Source organism: Jatropha curcas, chromosome 6, assembly GCF_041381405.1.
Source record: "Jatropha curcas cultivar XTBG-Jc1 chromosome 6, XTBG_Jcur_1.0, whole genome shotgun sequence".
Taxonomy (NCBI): domain Eukaryota; kingdom Viridiplantae; phylum Streptophyta; class Magnoliopsida; order Malpighiales; family Euphorbiaceae; genus Jatropha; species Jatropha curcas.
The window spans coordinates 26,564,320-26,578,319 of record NC_143156.1 but is presented as its reverse complement, the minus strand read 5'-3'; the positions used below and the strand labels follow the sequence as shown (position 1 = coordinate 26,578,319).

General features: G+C 29.0%; 1 protein-coding gene across 1 annotated transcript; it reads right to left on the bottom strand.

Annotated features, from left to right (window-relative positions):
- Positions 1 to 108: 108 nt before the first annotated feature.
- On the bottom strand, positions 109 to 814 carry LOC149495826 (B3 domain-containing protein At2g33720-like). Its single transcript, XM_089723266.1, has 2 exons — positions 395 to 814; positions 109 to 285 (listed from the first exon to the last, which is right to left on the bottom strand). Exons 1-2 carry the CDS (start codon positions 812 to 814, stop codon positions 109 to 111), a joined length of 597 nt encoding a protein of 198 aa, XP_089579392.1.
- Positions 815 to 14,000: the final 13,186 nt, after the last annotated feature.

The following is a 14,000-nucleotide window of genomic DNA, read 5'->3' as shown; positions in this document are numbered from 1 at the left end:
CAAAGTAAACACAATACATGAAAAGATTAATAGCACGACGAATGACACAAAAGTTGAATCTCGAATTCGAAACATCCCAATTTCATCTCCTTCCTTGAAGTTCCTCCTTTAAACAAACTGACGAGTCCATCCACTAACGAACACGTAGCTTCTTGAAGTAGCCCATTTCTTGAATATCAACTTATGCTTTGTTTCAGTATCAACATCCCAAAAAGTAACAGGAATACCACAAATGCTAACAACCCCATTTAATAAATCACTGCTCAAAAGAGGCAAAACATGTTTCTGTACCAAGTCAGTCGAAATCAAAGGCCTACTCAAAATTTCCAAGATCACTTTTATTAAGCTTCTTCTTGATTTTCCACCGGTCAAGATTGTTATCAAGAATATTTACCGTCTTATAACCATATGATAGTCTCAGATTAGTGGAGACGCCTTTTCTTCTCTCCTCCTCCAAATCTTCAGCAGTGTAAAATTTCATTCTTTCAAGATTGCAGGAATTGCAGGAGGCCGGTTCTTGAACGACGGCATGTTGTTGACAACTTGTTCTTTGAATATCGGCAATCCAGGATTGATTGAAATGGGTTAGCTCTGTCGAGAGCTCTGGTAAAGCAGTTTGGCTAACAATTTTCGATTTCTTGTTACTGTTTTCCCTTGAATAATCGGAAGAAAGAGATAAAACAGTGGAAACTGAAGCAGCCTTTTCTTCATTCTTTGGAACAGTACTGGAAACAGTTGAACACCCTATTGCTTTTGGTTTCTTCAGTCTTTTTCTTACTGGAAGAGAGGAAAAATCGGGAGAGAGATTCTCCATTGTTCTAGAACAGGTTCTTTTTTTTATTGGAATCGAGAAACAATCGGGAGAGAGATTCTCCATTGTTCTAGAACAGGTTCTTTTTTTTATTGGAATCGAGAAACAATCGGGAGAGAGTTTATCCATTGTTGCAGGGGAGGTTTCGTCTTTAATTGAAAGCGAAAGACAAAGGGGAGAAAGATTCACCATTATTGTAGAGTATGGAGAAGAACCAAAGAAGAATGAGGGTTTCCTTTTCTGTAGTTAATTTTTGGAGTGAAATTAAGGGAAGAGAGACTTTCACATGTGGAGAACGATGAATTGAGAATTGTAATGTATATATAGATAGAGTTGAGAGGGAAAATCAGTATAAAAATAGGAAAACCGCATGGATTTTGATTTTGATCTTACCTTTCTTGACAAGTAATCGATTCCCATGTTATCTAATGATCACAAGATACACTAAATCCAACAGTATCATCAGTAATAAACATCTATAGGATAAGATACTTAGAAGTAGCTAAGTCGGCTGGGAGTGAAGTAATGTATAAATCTGCAGTTCTTGTTCAGTTCTTTAAACGCAGTATTTTGGTTTTGCAAATTTTGATTAAGAAAAGAATGATCTTTTATTAGGGATTGGATTCCGATCCATCAGGCCCAATTTATACAACTGCCAGCTGCCCTTTTGATTCAAGGTCACCAAAATTGCATTAGGATTGGGCAACCTAGTTCATGTTAACTCGCAACCATGTGATATCCAAGAGCAGGGATTTGTGTTTGCTCATGAAAAAGCCAAGAATTAAATATAAAGTTTTTCATAGTTAGCAAATTAAATCAAGTTTAATCTAACTACAGAAACATAAAAATTAAACAAATTAAATAAAGAAATTAATTAATCACTTGTATCCAGATTTAAATGAGGAAGTTTGAAAAGAAAGGGAGACAGTAACATTAATATATAAAAATCTAATATCAAAATCATCAATTGAGTCATGAATAATACTAATCAAGCAGAAGAAAACCTGTAAAATAGTCAAAAATACAGAATAAGAAAGTAATAATATGGAAATAATTCTAATCATATTTGTTTTTGGCACCTTCAAGTTACAGCAATCCTTGGTATATCTGAGAATACTTGAAGATGAAGTGATTAAACAGAATAAATATTGTGCTCAAGAAAGACACAGAGATGCTGGCATCATAATGTATTAATTTTTATAAATAGATTAAACAAATAGAATTATTTCTTAGTAAGTCCAAAAAGGGGATTTAAATCATAAAAAATGAAATATTTTCTCCAGCACTAAACTTTCTAATTTTGGCACATCAAATTTTCATTTTTCGATTTCACTCAAGAAATAATAACAATATATATATGTATATATATATATTTTTGCACAAAAGAGAAAAGGTGGCCAAACTACAACTTCTATTAGAATAATTTTTGTATTTTATATTGTAAACATTTATCATTTAAATTATATGAATTATTATATCCTTTGTATTCTCGTAATAATAAAAGTGATGCCTAAAATATGAACCCTAGTCTATAATTAATCTGTTAGAGTATACATCCAAACAGTCTCATTATAACAATTTCCTCTGAAACATTTTTCTGAAAGTTGATGAGGTTTAACCTACGAGAAAACCCTAACTTATGCGAGTTGTTGCAAAAACACCCTAAATTGACTTTTGTCCCGCTGGCACTCCAAATTAAAAGTTTATATTATTATCACCTAAATTCAAATTCTACCAAGGTTTTGAATAAAAAACTATTAAAAGTGGATTCCACATAATCATATTGGGTTAACTTAACCCAAAGTATGAAAACGGTGCCGTTTCACAAACTTTTTTTTTTTCCCCGAAATCCCTTATCCATAAAGCTAACTCTCTTCTCTCTACCTCTCCTCTTACTTCTTCTCCTTCTTCCTTCGTGCTAACAGTGAGTCGCAGTAGACCAAAATTCTAGATACTCAAAATTAAATGAAGAAGAAAGCACAAGAAACTTATTAGTTTGAATGATACCAAAATGTCAACCTTTCCAAATTGTGTTTTGATGAAATCGACGAGAGTAGAAATACTAGCAGGGTTAGCTATATCAAGTTGATGAAACAACAACACTTAATTAGATAGACCAGAGACTTTGAGTTTTTGAAGAGCGTCAAGGCCTCTTTTCTCATCTCTGGCTGTTAACACTACAACAATCCCATTTGAAGCCAACTGCCTACAAATTTCAAACCCAATCCCCTTGTTTGCTCCTGTAACTACTGCATATCTAACCAAAACATAAATAAATAAATAAAGAATGAAACTGTCACTAAGGAGAATCAGCAACTAGAGGGAGCTAGAGAGGAGTGTGCATATGTGAAGACGAAACAATTAATTGCCTCTTGATTGCTTCTTCTGCCATTGATGATGAAAGAGTTTTTTTGTAGGTTAAGCCAAGTTGATGATTATTAAGATCAGCAATGCAAAAGACTCGCTATAATATGATGCTATTAAAACTTATTATATGAATCTTAACTTATTTATAAGTAAATTAATACTTTTGCATTGATTAGTTTAATTATTTTACATGGCATCATATTCAGAACTTTATTAACTATAAGTATGCTTTTAATCTTCTTTTCAAAGTTAGTTGTCAGTACATAAAAATTAACCTCTATAAATGAACAAAGGTAAAAATAGCGGGATTGAGTTATGTTTGACATATAATTTGGTAGGTCTTGTGTGATTCATTCATTTGACATATAATTTCATGGTGGTGTTTAAATTAAAAGGATTTAATTTGTAACTTAAAAATGTTTTAATTTTGATTAATGTAATAATAAAAGGCCATGGCAATGGTGGAGAATCTTCAACAAAACCGATTCCATGGTGGAGAAATTGAATGATGTGAGTTTCGTTCGTGTGGTTTAGAGAGAAGAACAGGGTGGCTGGTCATTTTGCTAAAAAAGAAGTGAGCTCTCCTTCTCCATTTTCTGCTTGGTTATAATTTCAATATGGTTAATGATCCTATTTTTCGGTGTTTTGGATTGTTGTTTAGCTTTGATGCTTCTCTTCTCGTGAGGCAATGTTTCTTGTATTTCAGTTTTTGATGTTATTTTTAGGGATTGCCTTGAATCTTAGGTTGGGTTTTATTGGGGATTGTCTGATGGCTTGCAAATAAATTGATTCAACTCTCCTTTTCCTTTTTCTATTTCATTATAAAATCTACCTCTTTTTTGGCTGATTAAAAAAAACGGAAATTTTTTTTTTTTTTTTTTTTTTTGACATGAAAGGAAAATTTTTTTGTTTACATATAGTGTATGGAAAGCATATATAGATAGAATTCCTTGCAGGAGTAATTTACTAAAACATAAATTATTACCAAATAATGAGAGTAGCTTTTGCCCTTTATATTAGAAGGATAATGAATCGAAGGATCATTATTTGCTAGCTTGTGATTTAATATAAAATGTTTGGAGGAATTCAATTTTCAAATGGTGGAATGTTTCTCCGCTTTACCTAAGACTTTTGTTCAATTAGGTTGGCAACGAGAAAGCTTATTGAAAAATAATGGGTATAAGGCAGCTTGGATCTTGATTTTTTATGGACATTGTGGCTTAGGAGAAATAAGCAATTTCAATTCAAATATTCAAATAATATAAAATTCAAAAATTTCAAATTTTTAAAAGCTAAGTTTCCTTCTATTTCCTGTGATGTAAAGGGATTGATACTATCAACCTCAAATTATGTCTCAGTGATAGAGCTTTCATTAAGAAACCAGAATCTATTTCGAAAACTCAGCTAGTTTGGGAACCTCCTACTAGTAATAGATATAAGTTTAATGTTGATGGAGCTTTAAAAGAATAACCAAGTCTTATTGGTTTTGGTGGTGTGCTAAGGAATAATAAAGGTGAGGTAGTGTTTATTTTTTCAATCAGTTGACATTATTGACTCTAATGAAGTTAAATTGAAGCAATTTTCAGGGCTATAGAATTGTTTTCTCAATCTCAGTTCAAACTTTCACCATTAATTGTTAAATTTGATTCAAAATCTACTGTGTGTTGGATTTTAAATAAAGAAAAAAACCTTGGGGGTGGAGATTATTGTTCAATAGATTTGATAGCATATATGGATCTTTATGTTGTTCAATTCTTACATATATGTAGAGAACAGAATTATTTTACATATTCATTGGCTTAAAAAGGGAGTTGAAAATACATGAAGATTTTCTTGCTTGATTATAATGATGGAAAGAACAATATTTAAATCTTTTGGACTGCAATTTCTCAATATGATTGGCTGTGAAGACACTTTGATGCAGTTGGGCTGATTTTGTATTTTTTTTATTATTATAACAATTTACTTATTATTTGTGTTAAGAGTTTTGGATAGTTTCTGATGTTTTCCGGTTTGGCGTATGTGATATTTTGGCTAAGTTTTTTTCACTTAAGTTATTCAGGTTAGGTTGAGTATAAATGAGAGGGCTAATGGCTTGGGGGTAGTACTTGGATAAAATAAGTTTTTCTTGGGTAATATAATTTAATAAAAATTATTTTTGTCGATAAAAAAAAAAAAAACATACAGTGTGTATGGATGGTTTCATATATCAAGCCAATTGAAAAATAGATTTTTTTTAAAAAAAATTATTATTGTTTTGTCTTTTTTTTTTTTTCCGATATATGATTAGAAATACTTTTATTTGAATCAAAACATTGTTTATAATTGATTTGACTTATAGATGAGTCCATACGCAGGGTGTAAGTAAATATTTTTCAACAATAAAATACCTTTATCCAATTTTAATCCTTTGACATATGGATTTTTTTTTATCTAACTTAAATTTTCACTAAGTTGTGAGATTTTCTCTCTCCTACATGTCGGTCACATTTTATAATCACTAAAAAAAAAAAAAAAAAGTAAAAACTCATATGTTAAATAAAACGGAATTTATACACCATTTTGCACTCGCCGTTAAGGGCGATCAATTGTTTAGAATTTATGTGAACCCCATAAGTGAGTTGTGTTAGATACACGTCATTTAGTATAATACACACTTCATTTGTAATACAATTTAAATTAGAGGGCAAATGGAAGATTTAATACATAAACTATGACGCAAATAGGAGACTGGAAATGCCCTACATGACGGAGCAGCCAAAGGAAGAAGAAAGAGAATTCTTGAGCAATATCAGTTACTAAAATGGCGAACACGACAGATAGCACTCGAGTGATTGGAATCATCAGAGTCGATTTTCTATTATATCACTTATGCTTTTTGTTTTAATTCATGCGAACTGTGCAGGTGAATGAAGTTGATTTTAGAAGATGCTGATTTTCATGAGGCTTTCTAAATCAAACTGATACTAAGTTCAATTCTGAAATCTCTTTTCCTTTCCATATTTTTATTATATTTCTTATGAAATTAAATTTATGTTCTTTTTATATATCTATTGCTGGGTGTTTATGTTGAGAAGAGAAAAAAAGTGAAGTTGTTAGAAGAAGGACGATGTGGGCGGAAGAGGTGCTGCAGATTAAGATAGACTGGAGCATACATCAAAGGATTAAAGGTTCAAAGATATCTCAAAATATAAAATCTTCTTTTTGTTCTATTAAACTTGAAATAATAATTATAATATTAACAATTAAGAAAATTGTGACATACATAGATCGGAGGATGAGTTGATTGAGATGCTGCAGATTAATATCAAACATAGAAGAAAGCTGGAGGTGGAGGAAGTCTGAGGCGGAAACGGATGAGATGCTATGGATTAACATCACTTGCATTTACACGATTGCCTTTTTCACTTCAGTACGTATCGAGTGCCTACTCTTTTTACACTTGTGAGACCCTCTACAATTTGATATTATATAATAAGAGCTGAATGATCCGGCGAGTCGAACTCTGTATCACTCACCCATCAAGTTGAATCCCAGTCATGGGTGCCGCTGGAACATGGGACCTTGAAATTCAATGTCGATGGATCCTCAAGAGGCAAGCCAGGAGATGCAGGTATGGGTGGTGAGCTTAGAAATGCTTCAAGTAATGTCTTGTGTTTGTTTTTTAGATATGTGGGTATTATGGATTCAAATGAGGCTGAATTCTTGGCCATCCTAAATGTTAAATGCTATAGAAGTATTCTTTGAGTCGCAATATAATAGTTGCCCTTTGATTATTGAGTCTGATTTAAGGAATGATATCACCTGGGTTATCAATAAAAATAAAAGACCATGGGAATGGTGGAAAATTTTAACAGATTTGATACTTTAGTTAATATTTTATCTTAGGTCCTATTTTGTCACATAAAGAGGAGAAAGAACTCATTTGCAGATTCCTTGGCTAAGAAAGGGGTAATAACTAGAACATCTTTTTTGACATGGTTATAAAACTGTATCTAATATATTTATGTTTTTTTTTTTTTGTTGATCAGTAGTTCTTTTTCTCTTCTCATGAAAATGGACTGCTGCTCTGCTCTTGTATTTTGTGCTGTCTATTAGGTATGGATTCATATTTTACTTAACTTTTCAAGATAGGATAGAGTGTATTGGGAAAAGCCTGATGGCTTGAGTGTAGTAATGTGGTTAGTTGAGTGTTATGTGAACAATGTTATTTTCTACTTAATTCTTAATTAAAAATTCTTCTTTGCTAATAAAAAAAAAATCACTGACCCATCAAGTAAATTAAGGAAAATACTTACTTAAATTAGGTTCATGGCCCTACTTGTGGATCAAACCAATGAAAATATAATTTTCAAAAAAATTGTTTCTACTTTACCCTTTTTTTTCATAGTATATGGTAAGAAATAACGTATTTCAGCAAAAATTTATACTTTCATTAGTTTGGCCTAAGAATAGTATTATGGACCCTGTCTATGGATAGTGAGATTTTGGCTCTAGAAATAATGTTTGTTGGTGTTATCTATTCAACCCTATTGTGCAATTTCTTATTTTTTTTCTTGGAGCATTATTCTGATTTACAATTCTCCAATTTATCCTATTTTAGCACTTGACAATGCCTTTTTGGGATATAAAATTTCTCAAGTATGTATGTGTCTCTTTTTTTATTCTGGTGTAAAAGAAGAACAGAAAGAACAACTAGCTAATATAAGATCGAGTATATGCTCTTCCAGTAGCATCATGCATGACGATAATCCAGGTGAAGAATCTTTGATAATATGAACTCCTAATAACATAGAAGAATCATATTGATAAATCAACTATAAAAATAAGTTCTAATACTTCCTTGATAAATAAACTCTATAAAGTTTTAAGAAATTTATTTGTAAATATATGCTCTTAAAGTGTTTTTAATTTTATAAAAGAAAATTTATTTAAAATTCTAAATTTTTAAATCTAGGAGGATTGATTAATCTGTAAGTAAACTTCTGTAAAAAGTAATAGGATTTGCAAATGAACATCAAACTTAATAAGGGTAATTGGGTATTTGAAATTCTACCAAAACTAATAAAAATACTAAGTATAAACATTGGCCGCTCTCCTTCTTCTCTAGCAGGTTTTCTCCTTAATGGTTTTAGATGGATTCTTGGTAATGGTAAATCCATGAAGTTTTGGCTTGATTCTTGGCTATTAGAAATTCCTCTTAAACAAGCCTTTCCAAGTCAGTATCAATTTTTCAATAAGGTCACTTTGAAGAAGGACTTTGGGTTTGGGATTTAAAATGGAGACGAGCCTTACGTGCTGCGGAAGAAGACTCCCTCCATTCCCTTTTTCTCAAGCTGAATGAGGTTTCTATACTTCCCAACATTGAAGATAGATCATCTGGGCTTTTGACAAAAAAGGCAAATTTTCTACAAAAAATCTCTGTTCTTTGACGGAAAGTGGTGAAGAAGCTCCATCAAATTATTTTACAGACTTCAAATTCCTATGGAATTCTTTACTTCCCTCAAAGATTTCTCTCTTTGCTTGGAAGTGTTTCCTAAATAGGATCCTTACGAGATTAAATCTTCTCAAAAGAAAGATTTTGACTTCCCAAGGTGATGCTTGCTGTCCTCTGTGTAATTTGTGTTGTGAAGATATTGATCATTGCCTTCTCTCTTGCCCAAAAGAGAGATTCTCCAATGTTCGAGCGTAGGTTCTCTTTTTTATAGGAAGTAAGAAACAATAGGAACAAGAGAGATTCTTCATTGTTGTAAAGCAGGTTATGGAGAAGAAGAGTATTGAGGGTTTCGCGGTTTGTATTGAAATTAAGGAAATAGGGATTTCACGTATAGAGAGTGATGAAATGTGAAGTAGAGTGTATAGAGAGAGAGAGAGAGTTAACAGGAAATCATTATAGGAGTAGGATTTTGATATTGATATTGATTTTACCTTTCCTGACAAGAAATGGATTAAAAAGGATATATATATATATATATATATATATATATATATATATATATATATATATATATATATATATATATAAAATTCAGATACTTAGAACTAGTTGGTTTTAATTATATTTTAGTTTGTTAAATAAATTGATTGTTGAAATTAATTGGGGTAGATTGTGCAATCCAGACAACCAATCAATTCTTTATAACGAAATCCAATAAATACACTCATTTGATATTTTCATAATCAAGATATATATGAAGAGGGAAGAGTGAAATAATGCCAGAAAAAGAAAAATAAATGATCTCTGAAGAATAAATGAAAATAATATTCTAATGCTATCTACTTTAAATGTTTAATCATCAAAGTTCCACTTGAAAGAGACATGGAACTGTCATAAAAAGCTTTCTTGGTTACAAAGTAAAATATCAAAACCAAATTTTGTGTTTGAGGATCTAAACTCAAATCAAAACGTTGATTTTTTTTTTTTTTTTGAAAATAAAATAAAATAAAACATTATTATTAATAGTAAATTGAAAATTTTAAGAATCCGAGTAATGGATTCTTGAGGAGAATTTTTTTAGGGTGGCATTGTTGCCAAAGCAGTATTTGTTAACACTATAGCAATGGGTTTATTAAAATTTTAAATTAATTATTTTACTCTTTATTTAATTAAAGAATATTAATGCATATAATGAATTTATAACGGGTTAAATTTATCTATATAATATCCACAATTTTCTTGCTCTAATTATTGTTATTTTTCATTAGCACTTTTATCGTATTATTTTAGTTTCGCTTTTTCTTTTTTTAGATCTAAGAAATCATTTTTTCAGGATTTTTGTGCTGGGTTCATGACCGAGGATGTAATAATAGTTGCTACTACCATTAAATTAGGATGTCTCTCTTTTAAGTAATTACCTTGTTTCTTTATATTTTTACCCATTTGTTTGAGTGTTGTTTGTTTTATTTTACCTTTAATTTCTGTCATAAAATCTTGAATGGTCACTTATCCGGCTTGTAAGACTTACTTACGCTCAGTATATAGGCTCCACTCATACATCAAACAATAAAAACTGTTTTTTTTTTTTCCCTCAAACAACATCATTCATGACCATTTATTAGGAAAAAATATAGATAAAACAATAACAATTTTTTAAAATAACCTTTTTTTGATTGACCACTCATACACTAAATTTAGGCAAGTCTTGTCCTGTTGTAAATAATACTTTCTCGATAAGACTGCCTACACCTTGTGTATGAGTGATCCCATACACCAATCCAATCAAAAAAGAATTTTAAACAAAATGTTACTGTTTAATCTTTCGTTTCCAGTGTATAATAAGAAAATTATTGTTTGAGGTAAAACACCATTTGTGATTAGTTTGGTGTATAGGTGAAACTTGCACTTTGATTGACATTTATATAAAGTATAGATTTTGAGTTTTGGACGGAGTTGTAGTTGTTTATGCAAAATTTGGCTATGGAACTTGCAAGTTGTTTGATGTGGTTGCATCTTAAAGATATGATGGCTTGAACTGCAATGATTATGAGTTTTACACAAATTGCTAATACAAGAGGCAAATGAATTATATTTGTCTACAACCTGTGTATGAGTGGTTTCATACACAAGCCAATTAAAAAAGAGTTTTTTAAAAAATTTTATTATTTTTTTCTTCGTGTATAGTCAGAAACATCTCAATTGAATCAAAATACAATTTATAATCAGTTTTGTGTATATGTGGGTTCATACTCCGGGCTTAGGTAAGTCTTTCCCTGATTTTAATATATATATCGCCACCCTTTTCTTAAATCAATTTCCAAAAGGGGAGATTGAAATTATATGACTAAATTTTTCTAAGTTTGGTTAAATCTCCTTGGATGAAAATTTTTTATTAGCAAAAATAATTTTTATTAAATTATATTGTCTAGGAAAAACTTATTTTATCTAAGTATTATCCCAAGCCATTAACTTAATATGGTTAATTTAAGTAAAAAAAAAAAATGGTCAAAATATACATCAAACTGGACATCAGAAACTATTCAAAATTCTTAACACAACTAATAACTAAGGTGTCGTTTGTTTTCGATTAAGTTTCTTGTTTTTTGTTTTTTTCTTTAAAAAATAAACAAAACCTATTTGTTTAAACTTGTTTAACTTTTTTTTTTCTTTGCGTTTGAGAAAACTATTTTGAAAACCAAAAATAAATTTTATGAAACCACAAATAGTGATTTACAGAATTGTATTTTCTATTTTTAATTCTACATTTCTATATTTTTTTCATTTTATAAGACTTATCTTCAAAAAATTATTGTTGTTGTTGTTGTTATTATTACTATTATTTTCTCTATCTATATAAATCTAATGTCATTTTATTTATCCAAAATAAGCAAGCATATTTTTATCTCTATTCAAATTCTCAGCTTTTTTTTTTTCTCTATATAGTATTATTTTATATTTATTATTATTTTCTCTATCTATATAAATCTAATGTCATTTATTATTATTTATTTATTATAATATTTGAGTATTATATTTTTATTCAACATAATAATCAATAGTTACTGTGGCATTGAAATTTTAAAATTAAATTATAAAATATTTTTAATTATTTCATTTGAAATTTTGGATTTTTAAAAAATTTATTATTAACTAAAATCTTTAATGACTTAATAAGAAAGATTTGATAATTGAAACAATTTTTCACATTGTGAAAAAATAAAAGAAAAATAAATTTTAGAAAAATAAATAATTTTCAAAAAATAAATAATCAAAAACTAAAAACTGTTTCATGTTTCAAATAAATAAAAAACTCAAAACAAATAACTATAACAAACATATCATTGAAAAAAAAAAAAATACAAAACCAAATGCAGGTATAGCCCACCTACAACAAAGTGCCTTCACAACCAATCATTATGTGAAATTGCAGTTCAAATGATTTATATATTGTTTTTTCTAATATTATAACCAAGTAAGAAAATCTTTATGTGTTTCAACTTTCATTTTAGCCAGTAAAATGATTCTCTTCTCTATTTATAATGTAAGAATTAAACTGAACACAAAAATCCACATATGCTATCACTGGTCATGCGTGCGTAAATGTGAAATATATGAACCAATGTGTTTTGTCAAAATTATTGTAATTATAAAAATTTTGATAAAGAGTATATTGTGTTTTTGTCTCATGCATTTGTATGTTCTCCGAAAAATAAAATAAAAAAAAATAAAATTCAATGTTTTTACACAAGGGAAATATTCAAGCTTGACTTGTATCAGAGTGATTAAAAAAAAAATTATGTATTTTATTTAATAAATATTTATCATTCAAATTACATGGACATTGATGTCATTTTTATTCCCACAACAATAAAAGTATGTATATAAATGAGTGAATTTTATGAATACTGGTAAACAAAAACGCTATTCATAATTATTGCAGATGAATAGATTTCCAGTAAGATTAAAAGTTTTTAATACCCTTCATTATTTTGGAAGGCAAAGGCAAAGTCAAAATTACTTTGATTAATTTTCTTTTTTTAGCAAAAAAAAAAGTTTCATTTTCATTTCTATTCTTACATGGATGACATGTGTTTAATTGGCTCCATAATCTCCTTGTGGCCTCTAAATTTTACAGGCGATCAAACATAACCTTAATTTGACTTTCACATTTCGGTAATAACTATATCTATTGTCAAAATGAAATATTAAAGTACAAGATTATAATTAAATCGCCGTAAAAGTTATTTCATTTTAACGAGTAACATAATTATTACTAAAATGTGAAAATTCAGGATCACGATGGATCCCTATAAAATTCAAGAACTACAAAAATAATCGTAGAAATAACAAAATTAAATTTATACATTAGACTTTCCTTGGAGAGATGATACATTTTTGATAGTCACATTTACATGGATGAAAATGTCTTGTTGGCCTCATACTTTCCTTGAGTATATGACGACCCCTTTCTACATTTTCCTTATATGGGTGTAACGTATTGGGTTCCTTACATGGATGATAATACGTGTTTCGTCACCTATATTTTCCTTATATGAATGACATATGTATGGTTGTTTACATGGATGGTACGTGTGTAGTTTTTTACATGTATATATATGTCCAGCCTCTTCTATATTTTCCTTACATGGATTATGCATATCTAATTTCTTAAATGAATGAATTTGTCTAGTTAGCATGACATTTTTTCCTTATATGGAGGATACATGTCCATCCCTGAGGATTAAAATTCAAATTTTGGTAACTTTATTAATATTAAGGCACGTAAAAAAAAAAAAAAGCAATTAATCTAAAAGGTTTTTTTTAGAAACTTATTTACCTAAAAATGGTTGACTGAAAAATATTTTCACTTTATTTCTAACTATAATTATACTAAAAACAATCTTATTATATTATAATGTAATTTTTTTATTATTATTATGTTATTTATTAATCAAGCACATTTTTCAGCTTCAATTTTTTTTTTTTTTATGAAGCTTGGATCAAATAACATATTCTTTATAGTTATAGCGACTGTAACATTGTAGTTATAATTATTATAATTATTTATATATTATAGATACTATATTTATGTTACATTTTCATTACATAAAATTTATAATTTAATCATATAAAAATAATCTTAGTATGCTAATATAATTTTCTCAAACACACCTTTTAGGCAAATTGCTCAAAAATATATATATGGGCCTTTGGATATTTGGAAGTTAAACTCCAAGGATTATATTTACATAAACAATCAATTGTTATCAAAACCTAAATATATTTTTATTAATATGTATATATTCACAATTTTTTATACATTGCAATTGACTTTGGTAAATGAATTTATTGTATATTTTTATTAATATTGAAACTGAGTAAAGA

What these genes read in the sequence shown, in the direction of transcription:
- LOC149495826 (XM_089723266.1), bottom strand. Translation starts at nt 814, where the DNA reads ATGGAGAATCTCTCTCCCGATTTTTCCTCTCTTCCAGTAAGAAAAAGA. An exon ending in TATCATATGGTTATAAGACG is followed by an intron (nt 286 to 394) that starts GTAAATATTCTT and finishes GACTTGGTACAG; the next exon opens with AAACATGTTTTGCCTCTTTT.